A 12,178-nucleotide genomic window follows, 5' to 3' on the forward strand; every position below is an offset into this window, starting at 1 on the left:
TTTAATATATATTTTAAAAATTTAAGGATTTACAAAAAAAAAAAAAAATTATAAATATTTGATTAAATAAAAATATTTACATATATTAAATAATTTTACAAATATTAGAATAAGTTTAATATATCAGAAAATTATTGATTAAATATTTTTGGAGATTTTTAGAAATATGCAAAATATTTTTTATTGTAGTTGGATATATCATTTGATTACAAGTTGGAAAAATACTGATTGGCAAAATATAAATTTGAAGTGACTTCCAATAAACTTTAGTTTTGTTTTTAATTTGTTTTTAGATTGAAATGTATTCGACTCTTGTTGTTTACAGCTGCCGACAGTTGTTCTTTTTTTTTTTTCTTTAGCTGCCACCTTTGAGTTCGTTGCGCTGCTGCAGGTGGTTGGCTGTGCTCTGGCATGCCACTCAAAGTCAGTGTGGTGCAAAGTTTGTCGACAATTCAGCATCGCGTTCAGCGTTGACAACTTCAGCAAACAACTTTTATCGCTCTCTCGCCACACCTTCCTCAATTTGATGCGCTCTGTTTTTTTTTTTTTCATTTTTAAGTGGGGCTTTAAAGGGCACGGGGGAAAAAATAAACAATAAAAAAAACTGAATAAAAATAAATGCAAACACAACAAGAAATGCGCGACAACCGCAAATGATGGGCAGCAAAATGTGTTCGCATTAAATAAAATATAATTTTTATGAAAAAACGCTTGAAAAAATCTGACAAATGAAAAATGTTGCAAGATTATTTTTCACAGCAATTTTTTAAATGAAATCAGAGCATATTTGTTGTTGTAGTTGAACAATTATTTAAAAAACAATGCGCATTAATTATAAAAGGCATGCTAACTATTTAATTATGCAACATTTCAATATTTATTATGCGTGGATATAAATTTATATATTATTAAATTTTTTTTTTTGTTATTAGTTGCACATGTGTACGTCATTAATTTTTAAAGCCTTTTGTAGAGTGCTATAAATTAACAGCTATTTATTATAAATAATGCATTAATTGCAACAAAAAATGTATATATTAAAAACAAAAAAGAACATAGCATTTGGGTAATAATGACTGCAGGATACTCTTTCATAGACCAAAGCGCTGTCAGATTCATACTCCGATTTGTCACGCCCCCAATTGATAATCATGTATATACTATATATATAGGGGGAGCAAAATGAGCATTGCATAAAACCAATATACTCACTTCACTTGTGTGAATGAGCATAATAATTTAATAAATATTAAAAATCAACTATTGTATGATAATATAATTTTAAAAATCAAAACTACTCAAAACTACCAAATAGAAATATTTTTAAAAAATATATTGATTCAAGTATATTTGTAATATTTAACGTCCGCGTGTCGTATGCGCAATTTCCCAGCACTTCAACCGTAAACACGCTTAAGTACCGTAAAAAATGTATAAGTTGTATTAAGTAAATTCTGAAACAACTCCAATGTGATGGGGCGAATGTTACCTAGCAATACCTGGGAAAATAATTGCAAATTCTATTAGCAATAGTAGTTTAGTTAATTTTTTTTTAGTTACAGTCAGAACTCTTACCGATGCCGGACGTTGTGCTCGCAATATCATAAATTGTATATTTTTGCGTACCTTCATGTCAAACATGAACCACTCGGTCTCGTAGGCAGCCACAGCGATGGCCAGATTCTGGAATATATTACAAAAACCCGATAGCAGCTATAGGCAGCCAAAGGCCACTACAACAACAACAACAACTACAAGTACATCAATTCACCTGCTCCCTCAGCTCATTGGCATACCAATAGAGTGCCAATATCTGTGCGAGTATCATGTTTATATACGCACTCACAATGGCTATATGTGCGGACGAGTCCACCTAGACGAGAAAGCAACAGAAAAGGCATACATACATATATACTGCAAGCATGCTCCTCACACACACACACACACACACAGAAGCACTTACAAACATCAGCATGAAGAGCAGCGCACAGAGCAGCGCACCAAAGGCCAAAAACTCCACCAGAAATATATAAGTAGTCAGCTTATTGATGGTCTGTATATAGCTAGTAGATGGGAGAGTGCATTGAATATCTACAAACTTTTGCCCCATTTTTTTTTTTTATTTTTCTCTCCTTTTTTTACTGCTTACTCAATGATCCGCTGATGATAGATAATGCATTCGATTATTTCCAGTGAGAGTTGCTGGGGGTTGAGCAAACGATGCTTGAGACGTCGCAAACGATGCTGCAGCGCCTGGCACATCACAATGCCGAACATAATGAAGCCCACACAGAGACTCGTATAGGGTATATACATGCAGCAGCCCATCGGGGTGATGAGCATGTGAAAGACGAACCACATTTGATAGTAGGGTGTGGCATATTCATTGACGCCCGGTATCTTGCTGCCAAAGGGCAGAACTGCAAGTGCTCAAAGGTAATTTGATTAGGCCAAATAATGACATTAGTTGAAGCTTTGGATTAATTTTGTGGCCAGCTAACGACAGTATTTGAAGCTCTTGATTAATTTAGTGGAGCAAGGATTTTGGGGAAAACGTTCAAAGGTAATTCAAGTTTCAAGATAATGATATTACGTGAAGCTTTTGATTAATTTTAAGAAATAATTTAGCGCAAGTGTTTCAAGATCATAAGATTGGTTATTAGTTAAGCTGTCTATTGAATAAGAGTATCAGAGCTCTTGTAGGAAGCCCTCAAAGGTAATTAGAGTTAATGCATAAATGACATTAGGTGAAGCTTTGGATTAATTTTAGTTGATGCGAAGAACTTGGGCTTTAAAACTATTTATTAATGGAATTTGTCTATTCATTAAGAGTATCAGAGCTTTCGGTGGAAGTTCTAAAAGGAAATTAGAGTTCATGATTAATGACATTAGGTGAGGCTTTGGATTAATTTAAGAGAAGACTAGATTTTGTGGCGCGAGTAAAAAAGATTTTGCGTAATGGAAAAATGATAAAAATTATGATAAAGATAAAACTCTGCAATTAATTAATTAAAGAGATTTATCTAATTAAACTAGTAAAAACTTTCCTCAGTTAGCATTTAACAAAATTAAGCCAAAATTCAACTTTCACTTCCAGCAACTCTTCACTCACCCCTCTCCGTAGAGCTCAGCGGATACAGGCCAAAGCCAATGCAGGTGAGCAGCCCAAAGAAGAGATTCCCACGCGCCATAAGTCGACCCTGCTGATTCATCTTGGCCAAAAGGTAGCCTATATAACGATCATCCATGCGCTCCATCTCATAGTACGAGTTGCTCAGATCGCTGATCAGCTGAATATAGCTCTGCTGATCGAATAGCAGTAAGTACGCACGCAGCACCGTGTTTATCCAGAGCACCAGCATATAGGAGTTGCGTATGATGCCCGTGATGCCCTCGTCCGTCGTGCACATGTAGAAGATCTGGGTGAGCACATGGACAATGCTCAGTGTTAGGCAAATGTAACGCTTCACATTCTTGTCGTAGAGCAGCGCCCAGAAGCGCAATATCCGCACATTCATGTATATCAATTGGATGTCCTCGAGCATATTGGCAACTCAACTATTTGTCGATATGTGCAGTCGGCTGACTTTTATATCTTTGCCCAAGGTTATGCAATAGTTATTATAATTTTGTTGGGCAGCTCTGACTCATGCCACGCCTTGCAAGCGCTCCCAGGCACAATTTTTAATGTAATTTTCTTCATTTTGCAATGCTCGCTCAGGGGATGAAAATTGGGGTATATTCGATTGGGCTTTGACACTTGAAATGTTGGGAAATTAAAGTGAAAGACTTGAAATAAAAAATTGTATAAAGTTTCACCTGAAAATAACTGAAAACTTTTTTAATAAAATAAAAAAAAAAAAAAAAAATAAAAAATGAAGGCAAGTTATGAAGATTTTATAGATGGGTATACCCGTATTGGGGTTATCTGTTTTAGTGCTTAATATTACACTTAACATCTTCAACTAACTGTCATAAAAAATCTCAATGGACTTATTCTTAGACTAACTTGAAATCTTCTTGAGCATGTATGAACTAGTCAGCTATAGCCCACCAATTCTTTCTTAATGCATTTTTTAGTAGCCCAAATTGCTGCACATGATTTGGCATTTTATTTGATTACCTGAAATATTATACCAATTTTTTGTTGCTTAATTTTTTATTTTATTTGCTTTCTTTTTATCGATTATCAAAAACTGTGCAGAAAATATGAAAAAATATATATTTGCATTTAAGTGAAGCTTTTACTTAATAAATAAATTTGTGTGTGTGTGTGTGTGTGTGTGAAAATATGCTAGTCACAAACATTCTGTATCATAATCTATTTGATAGAAAATGTTTATATAATTACAGCAGAGCAATCAGCCTCGATTGATAATTTTCCATCATAGTTGATAATAAATTGGTTGCATTGACAATTGTAGCGGTAATGAGCTAATGTAAATATGTAGAATATCTCATTATATATAAATATATATGCATGTTTATTTATTTACACAGCAATCAGCGAAATTTCACCATTCAGTTGATTAGGCAAAACTAAACAATATCGTTTTCATAGCCAGAGATAAATAGTTTAATATTTATTTACTCAAATTCTTCATTTGAATACTCTTTATTAATTTGCATTTAAATTATGGGAAGTTAAAAATATATGGCATAGGCTAAAGCTTTAACTTTAATTAATTTGCATTTAATTTAAATGCAATTTTATTAATATAAATACTATTTCCTTAATAAAAAATAATATAAAAATAATATAAAAAATATATAAAAGGTTATTAACTTGGTTAAAAAAAAAGTGAACTTATAATTAAAATAGAAACTAAATAAATAATATAAATAAAAAATATTTAAATCTAAGTATAAAGTAAGATAAAAACTGCATTATTTTAATATTTAACTAAAGTTTAGTTACTAAACGAATCTAGTTTTTGGTATACCCAATAAATCACTGCTTAAATATGATAATTATCTTTCATTTAGATTATGCCTTCGATTAAATACATTATTTCATTTTCTCGTAGTTGGATTATTTATTTAGTTATAGACTAACATTTGATGCATCCAGTTCGAAATGGTTTTGATAATCGTCACCTTTTTGCTGGTACTGCTGGTGCTGCTCTATAAATATGCCATGGATCCATATAGGACCTTTGAAGAGCGTGGCGTGGCGTATAGCAAACCGAAACCCTTTCTGGGGAACTTAAATGTGCGCGTTTTACTGGGACGAAAATCCTTTCTAAAGAATATTATCGAACAGAATATCGCGTTGAGGCATCACAAGATCTACGGTTTTTACAATCTGCGCGAACCATTCTTTATATTACATGATGCGGAGCTGATCAAACGTGTGGGCATCCAGGACTTTGAGCATTTCATCAATCATCGCCCAATGATACCCGAAACGGGTGAAACAATCTTCTCGAAAAGTCTGAACGGACTGAAGGACGATAAGTGGAGGGAAATGCGTAATACGCTAACTCCATCCTTTACGGGCAGCAAATTGAAGGCAATGTTCGAGCTGATCAACGAGTGCAGTATAGAGGGTGTGCGTTATATAGAAGCCGAGCTACTTAAGGCCAACAAGAGAGAGATCGACCTGGAAATGAAGGATTATTTTGGAAGATTTGCCAACGATGTTATTGCATCCGCTTCGTTTGGCATCAAGGTCAATTCGTTTGTGGATAAAAATAATCAATTCTATACGCTAGCTAACTCCGTGATGCATTTCTCGTTTCTATCCATAATCAAGGTTATACTATATGGCATTATGCCGAGGGTTATGAAGGTAAACTATTAATTATTATTTTTATTTAATTTTAATTTGTTATGTTATTGGATTGGGATCCATTTCAGGCCTTGCGCGTCAAACTTTTTAATGGCAAGAAAATCGATTACTTTTGTAGTCTCGTTTTCGATACCATGAAATATCGCAAGGAACATAATATAATACGACCCGATATGATCCATTTGCTTATGGAGGCCAAGCGGCAATATCAACAGAATGAAACCCTGAACAGCTCAACTAAGCACGCGGAGTTCAACGATGAGGATCTGTTGGCGCAGTGTTTGTTGATCTTCCTCGTGGGCTTCGAGGTGATGTCGGCCAGCCTCTGCTTTCTCACCTATGAGCTTTGTCGCAATCCGGACGTACAAGCGAAACTGTATGAGGAGATCTCAGCCGTGGAACAGGAGCTGCAGGGTAAACCGCTCAGCTACAATATGTTGTCCAAGATGAAGTATATGGATTTGGTTATATGCGAAGCGCTGCGTATGTGGCCGCCGGCGTTCAGCTTGGATCGGATGTGCGGCAAAGATATCGATATGTACGACGAGAATCGGGAACTGTTGGCCAAGTTTCGCAAGGGCGACATTATTCAAATACCGATTATAGCTCTGCAGCGCGATCCACATAATTTCCCAGAGCCAGAAGTCTTCAAGCCCGAACGCTTTTTGGATGAGAACAGGGCGAACATAAAACCCTTTACGTATTTACCTTTCGGTGTGGGACCGCGCAGTTGCATAGGTATATATAAAACATATATATATATATATATATATATATATATATATATATATATATATATACATATATATTATATAACAAATTATTTATTGAAATTTTAAATCCTCTCTTTAAAGGCAATCGCATGGCTTTAATCGAAATAAAATCCATTATCTATCATTTGGTTATCAAATTTGAATTGTTGCCAACTGAGAAAACGGTCAAGAACATGCTGGAGAGCCTCAAAGGTTTTCATATGCAGCCCAGGGAAAAGTTTTGGCTGAAATTAGTGGCCAGAAAATTGGACTAAATACAGTGCAAAATGTTGGTTCTATGGTAAAAATCAATATTGGCTGCAGTTGCAATGAAAGTGGATAAGATAAGATTATAATAATAAACGATAATATCAGATGCTTAGGCCTGATAAGCCATTCCAGTATATGGATTTATATAATAAATATCGGAAAATATTATAAATATAAATATCATATATGCGGAAAAAAAGAAAAAGTTTGATTACTATATGTATTTAGAGCTTTGAACTTTTGATTGATGTTTGAATAAATTTATAAAGTTTTTCTTAGTTCATACATTTGTTTAATATAGGCGCAATATAGTTTAATCGAAACTATACTATACAAGCTTTATATTATTATCATTTACATATATTCTATACTATAAATAATCTATTTTTCGTATTCTCGCTGATAGCATATCAAACAATTAAACACTAAATTTGAGATAAGACATTGTTATAAACAAAATAAATATCGACAAAACGTTTGTTTGCTAATTTGTTGTTTATCTGTTTATGGTCTTTGGCAAAGGGTATGCTCATTTTAAAAGGCACTTTGCAACAGCTGGAAGAATAGCTGTGGAAATAGTTCGAATCACGCTTGTACGAATCTAAGTCTTATTAAAAATTTTCAGAGTTGAAATTTCTCTATTTTCTATTATATTTGATTTATTTTCAAGACATGGTTAATTTTTTTTTATTTATTATTCAGTTATTATTACATTCACAAGAGTATTTAATATTCTAATATTGCTTCCTGAAGCAATTAATTTTATTTATTTATTTTTATCTACACTATAAACAATTTTTAGGCAAGTTGGTGCTTATATACTCTTCTATAGAATACTGAAGATGTATAAAATTAATATTATTATATATAAAAAAATAATATTATTACAAATTATAATATTGTTAAAACTATATATTTAAAAATTATAATTAAATAAAAAAATGTAAATATATAAATATAAAACATTTCTAAGATATTATTCAGCTATCGTCAAGTCAGTTGAACTCACACATAAAGCTCTATTGATAAGAGTATTTAGAATGCTAAAAAAATAACAAGAAGGCGTGAACAGTCAAGTAAACAAGAGAGCGTGAGGGCTCGAGAGAGTGAGAGATAGAGAGAGCGAGAGCGCTGACATTGAAAATGCTATATATAAATTAGGGAGAACGAAAGGTAGCGCGAGTGGGAGCGGCAGCTGGTGCGAGAGGCAGATATGAGGTCATATTAGAGCTTTATTATTGTTATTGACCGATTCAGTTACAGCCGAGAGCTCGCCGCGCACAGTTGAGCTGATATAAAAGTAAAATGTTTTTGATTATCTGCACACTCGGGATCGTATTGTGCGCATTACTCTACAAATGGTCGGTGGCCAAGTACCAGACGTTCGAGCAGCGGGGCATACCCCACGAGAAGCCCACTCCGCTGCTGGGTAATATGCGCTTCAAGGAACTATTCGGCCTATCTCCACATTTGGTCAGGCAAATCGAACAGTATCAACAATTCAAAGACTCCAAAGTCTATGGCGCTTACTTTCTACGTGATCCGATATTTGTGTTGCGCGATCTGGAACTGATCAAGAGTGTCGGCGTTAAGCAGTTCGATCATTTCGTCAATCATTCGGGATCCGAGCAGTTTCAGACGCTGCTGTCGAAGAGTCTGGTGCAGTTGAAAGATCGCGAATGGCGCGATATGCGTAATATATTAACGCCCACATTCACGGGCATCAAAATGCGTGCGATGTACGATCTGATTAATGCCTGCAGTGAGGTGGGCGTGGCCTATATTGAAGATCAACTGAAGAGCGCCAATGGCAATGGCATCGAGCTGGAGATGAAGGATTATTTCACACGCTTCACCAACGATGTCATCGCCTCCGCTGCCTTTGGCATCAAGGTCAACTCGTTCGAGGAGCAGAAGAACAAATTCTTTCAGCTCGGACAAAGTGTTACCACAATTACCGCAGCTACTATGCTGAAGGCGTTGCTGTTTACTTTTATGCCCAAGTTGATGAAGGTATTAATTGATGAAGGTATTAATTGAGTAATAATATTGTTTGTACCCTAACTCGATTGGAAATGGGAAATCGGGGTATATTGGTTTCGGGAACAGACAGAAGGGGGCGCGGCTGTGCCCCTAAAATATTTATATAATCTTGATCAGGACGACAGGATGAGCTGAGTTGAGTCTGTCCATATGAATGCAGAGATCTCGTAAAACGCAAAAGCCAAGAACTTGAAATTTTAAGCGTATATTTGTGAATACCCTACGCAGTACAATTTTATATATTTATTCTCGATCTCATTCCATTTCCATATAAAAAAGCAAAGAATGATTATATCAGCTTTTCAAGAGGCACAGGGTATCTGCTAGTCGAGCAGCCTTGTCTAGAGTACTTTGACTTATCGTAAACTAATTAATACATTATTTTTCTCTATTAGTCCCTAGGCTTAAGTATTCTAGACGAAAAGATGATCAATTACTTTAGATCTCTGGTATTTGATGCCATTAAATTTCGTGAAAAGAATTCTATAATAAGACCCGATATGATACACTTGCTAATGGAAGCACAGCGCAAGGTTAATGAGTCGGAGGAGTCGAATAAAAAATTCACAGATGATGATTTGTTGGCCCAATGTTTGCTCTTCTTCTTTGCGGGCTTTGAGACGGTGTCCACCTGCCTGTGCTTCGTCACCTATGAGCTGTGCATGAATCCGACGGTGCAACAGCAGCTCTATGAAGAGATTTTGGATGTGGAGCAACAGCTGCAGGGAAAACCCCTCGATTACGATAGTCTAATGCATATGAAGTATATGGATATGGTCGTATCGGAAGCATTGCGCAAATGGCCGCCTGCACCACAAACAGATCGTGCTTGCAACGCAGATATCGATTTACGTGATGAGAACAATGAGATTGTCGTCTCACTGAAAAAGGGTGACCGTATATTTATACCCATTGTGGGCTTGCACTACGATCCAGAGTATTTTCCCGAGCCCAAAGAGTTTCGACCGGAACGTTTTGCCGAGCAAAATAAAGAAGATATTAAGCCATTTACATATATGCCATTTGGTGTCGGGCCGCGCAGTTGCATAGGTGAGTGGAGCGTATAAAACCAGAAATTAAAATGTAATTTAATAATTAAAAAAAATATATATATGTTACATTTTTTTCAGGCAATCGCATGGCTCTAATGGAGGTCAAATCAATCATATATCATCAGCTGCTCAAGTTCGAATTGTTGCCGTGTAAAAAAACGACTTTAGATATGATGAACAACATCATGGGATTCCAGATGGCGCCCAAGGATAAATTTTGGCTTAAATATGTGGCCAGAAAGAATGAAACAGCTAACTGAATGCGATATGAAATTGATGAATTAAAAGTATGCTTTAATTACTAAATTAGTTTCGTTAATTTAAATTTTGCAGCACAACAATTTCTTCTTAGGCAAATAGTTGCTGCAGTTTTAGCTAATTAATCATTTTCCATTCTAATTAAAAGTTTATTTAGCGCCGCACGTTGAATGCATTTCATTAATCAGCGAACAGGAAATTACACTAAATACTCTCTCGTGCTTTATTTAATGGAATTTGTTGTTGTTCTAATTAATGCAAATGCATCAAAGCAAAAGTTTTGATACGCAACTAATCGAAACTGAAGTGCGCAGCTTCCGTTTATTGAATTGATTCTTCAGCTGAATAAAAGGAAATTAATACACTGAAAAATATTAGGTAAGCAAATCTGTGGACTATGAGAGAGGAGTAGACAGTCTTATGCGTTAGTAGTTTTGGCTGGCGCTGCTACCAGAGAGAGAAAGGAAGAGGAAGAGAGAGAGAGAGAGAGAGAGAGAGAGAGAGAGAGAGAGAGAGAGAGAGAGAGAGAGAGAGAGAGAGAGAGAGAGAGAGAGAGAGAGAGCGGCAATTGTGGATTCTAATGGAATGCAATTATCCACTGAGCTGCGGTGCTGCCAGCAGCGTTGAGTATTTCTCCCAAGAATTTCCTCTGTTTCCTCTAATTATTTCCTCGAAAAATTTCCCCCCAAGTCTTAAACGATCACACACTTTCACTTCACTTTACTGCACTGCACAACTGACACCTACCACAAGACCTGGGCGACTGAAGAAATGCTGCAGCTGCTGCTCTTTATATAGGGCAACACTTACTCAAACACTAAGTCGCTCTCCAATATTGTGTTCGGTGTCGAGGTCGGGGTCGTTGCAGTCGAGCTTTAAGTGACCAATGGGAGCACTCTCTGCTGCTGCAAGCATTCTAGCTTCGTTTTACTTACATATAAATGATCTTAGCTTAGGCTCATACTCTCACAAATATTTGGAGACTCTAAACAGAAGACATATGAAGAGGTTTGGTATTGTGGATTTAAAGAGCGTGTTATGAAGATGTTTCTATTTATAGCGCTTCTTACTCTTGTGTAAGTACTTTAGGCTGGCCCTACAACCAAAAAGAGAGAGAGAGAGAGAGAGAGTGAGTGCCGCCATTGTGGACTCTAGTGGAATGAAAGTATCCACTGCGTTAACGCTATTGGTTGCATAGCTTTTGATCTCTCAAACTGAGCGCAGGCTGAGCATGTATTGGTAGTGGGGAGAGAGAATTGTCGGCTTAGTTTAGGCTCGTGCTCAATTAGGAAATTAGTTCGTGTGCGGATGCCCACTCGATCGTTACTAGCATTGATTGCGCGCATGTGTGTACATTTTTTTTGTTTTTTTTTTTGTGTTGATATCTAAAATGCTAATTCTCTGTGCTTAGTGCAAAATTGCAATAGTGAAATATGATACCTAAGGTTAAATATAATATGTATATAATATCAAATAATCCTAAAATTGTGCATTATTATTTATGCAAAGAAAAAGTGCAACAAAATCACGGCAAAAAAAAAAATACAAAAATATATTGTATATGGTGTAAGTGTTCCAAAAACTATGCTAAAATATTTACGCTAGTAGCTTGTTTAAATTTATAAAGCACCTAATATAATTTCAAAAGATTAATTTAAATCCGAAGTTAGCAAAATATTTGCATACAAGAATTTTCTTGCATAAATTATTTACAGTTATTACTAGAGTTAGTCGTCTATTGCCGCCAAATGCAAAATTGACACGATTTGTGTGTGTGCGAGCGAGATGACAGTAGGGTGTTCACATTTTATGGAATAGGAGAAAAAGAATTGCCGATTAGCTGACTTTGAATATTAATATCTATGTATGTGTGTATATATGAATGTATATGTGTGTAAGTATATGAGCGAATAAGTTCTATTAGAGATGTGCAGTATATTTTGTAGAGATGTGCAGTATATTTTTGTCCACAATGATAAATTACTCAATTGAACATACATATGTATGTATTT

At 35.5% G+C, this 12,178-nt stretch overlaps 3 protein-coding genes across 4 annotated transcripts; 2 read left to right on the forward strand and 1 right to left on the reverse strand.

Annotated features, from left to right (window-relative positions):
- Positions 1-130: 130 nt before the first annotated feature.
- Or49b (Odorant receptor 49b) lies at positions 131-4,646 on the reverse strand. 2 transcript variants are annotated; one of them, XM_018009380.2, is made up of 6 exons: positions 3,113-4,646; positions 2,150-2,420; positions 1,964-2,063; positions 1,772-1,873; positions 1,576-1,683; positions 131-1,499 (listed from the first exon to the last, which is right to left on the reverse strand). In XM_018009380.2, exons 1-6 carry the CDS (start codon positions 3,543-3,545, stop codon positions 1,398-1,400), a joined length of 1,116 nt encoding a protein of 371 aa, XP_017864869.1. In that variant the 5' UTR covers positions 3,546-4,646; the 3' UTR covers positions 131-1,397. The 2 variants fall into 2 exon arrangements, 1 of the variants encoding a protein (XP_017864869.1); XR_016270310.1 differs by lacking the exons at positions 1,964-2,063; positions 2,150-2,420; positions 3,113-4,646 and having other exon boundaries at positions 1,448-1,520; positions 1,576-1,862.
- Positions 4,647-4,876: 230 nt separating this feature from the next.
- On the forward strand, positions 4,877-7,321 carry LOC149268445 (putative cytochrome P450 9h1). Its single transcript, XM_089470187.1, has 3 exons — positions 4,877-5,791; positions 5,860-6,529; positions 6,646-7,321. Exons 1-3 carry the CDS (start codon positions 5,078-5,080, stop codon positions 6,816-6,818), a joined length of 1,557 nt encoding a protein of 518 aa, XP_089326313.1. The 5' UTR covers positions 4,877-5,077; the 3' UTR covers positions 6,819-7,321.
- Positions 7,322-8,052: 731 nt separating this feature from the next.
- LOC108614878 (Cytochrome P450 9h1) lies at positions 8,053-10,214 on the forward strand. Its single transcript, XM_018009099.2, has 3 exons — positions 8,053-8,826; positions 9,252-9,906; positions 9,987-10,214. Exons 1-3 carry the CDS (start codon positions 8,119-8,121, stop codon positions 10,166-10,168), a joined length of 1,545 nt encoding a protein of 514 aa, XP_017864588.2. The 5' UTR covers positions 8,053-8,118; the 3' UTR covers positions 10,169-10,214.
- The last annotated feature ends 1,964 nt before the right edge of the window (positions 10,215-12,178 follow it).

This window comes from Drosophila arizonae, chromosome 5 (genome assembly GCF_054131065.1).
Source record: "Drosophila arizonae isolate 15081-1271.41 chromosome 5, UAZ_ARI_1.0, whole genome shotgun sequence".
NCBI lineage: Eukaryota > Metazoa > Arthropoda > Insecta > Diptera > Drosophilidae > Drosophila > Drosophila arizonae.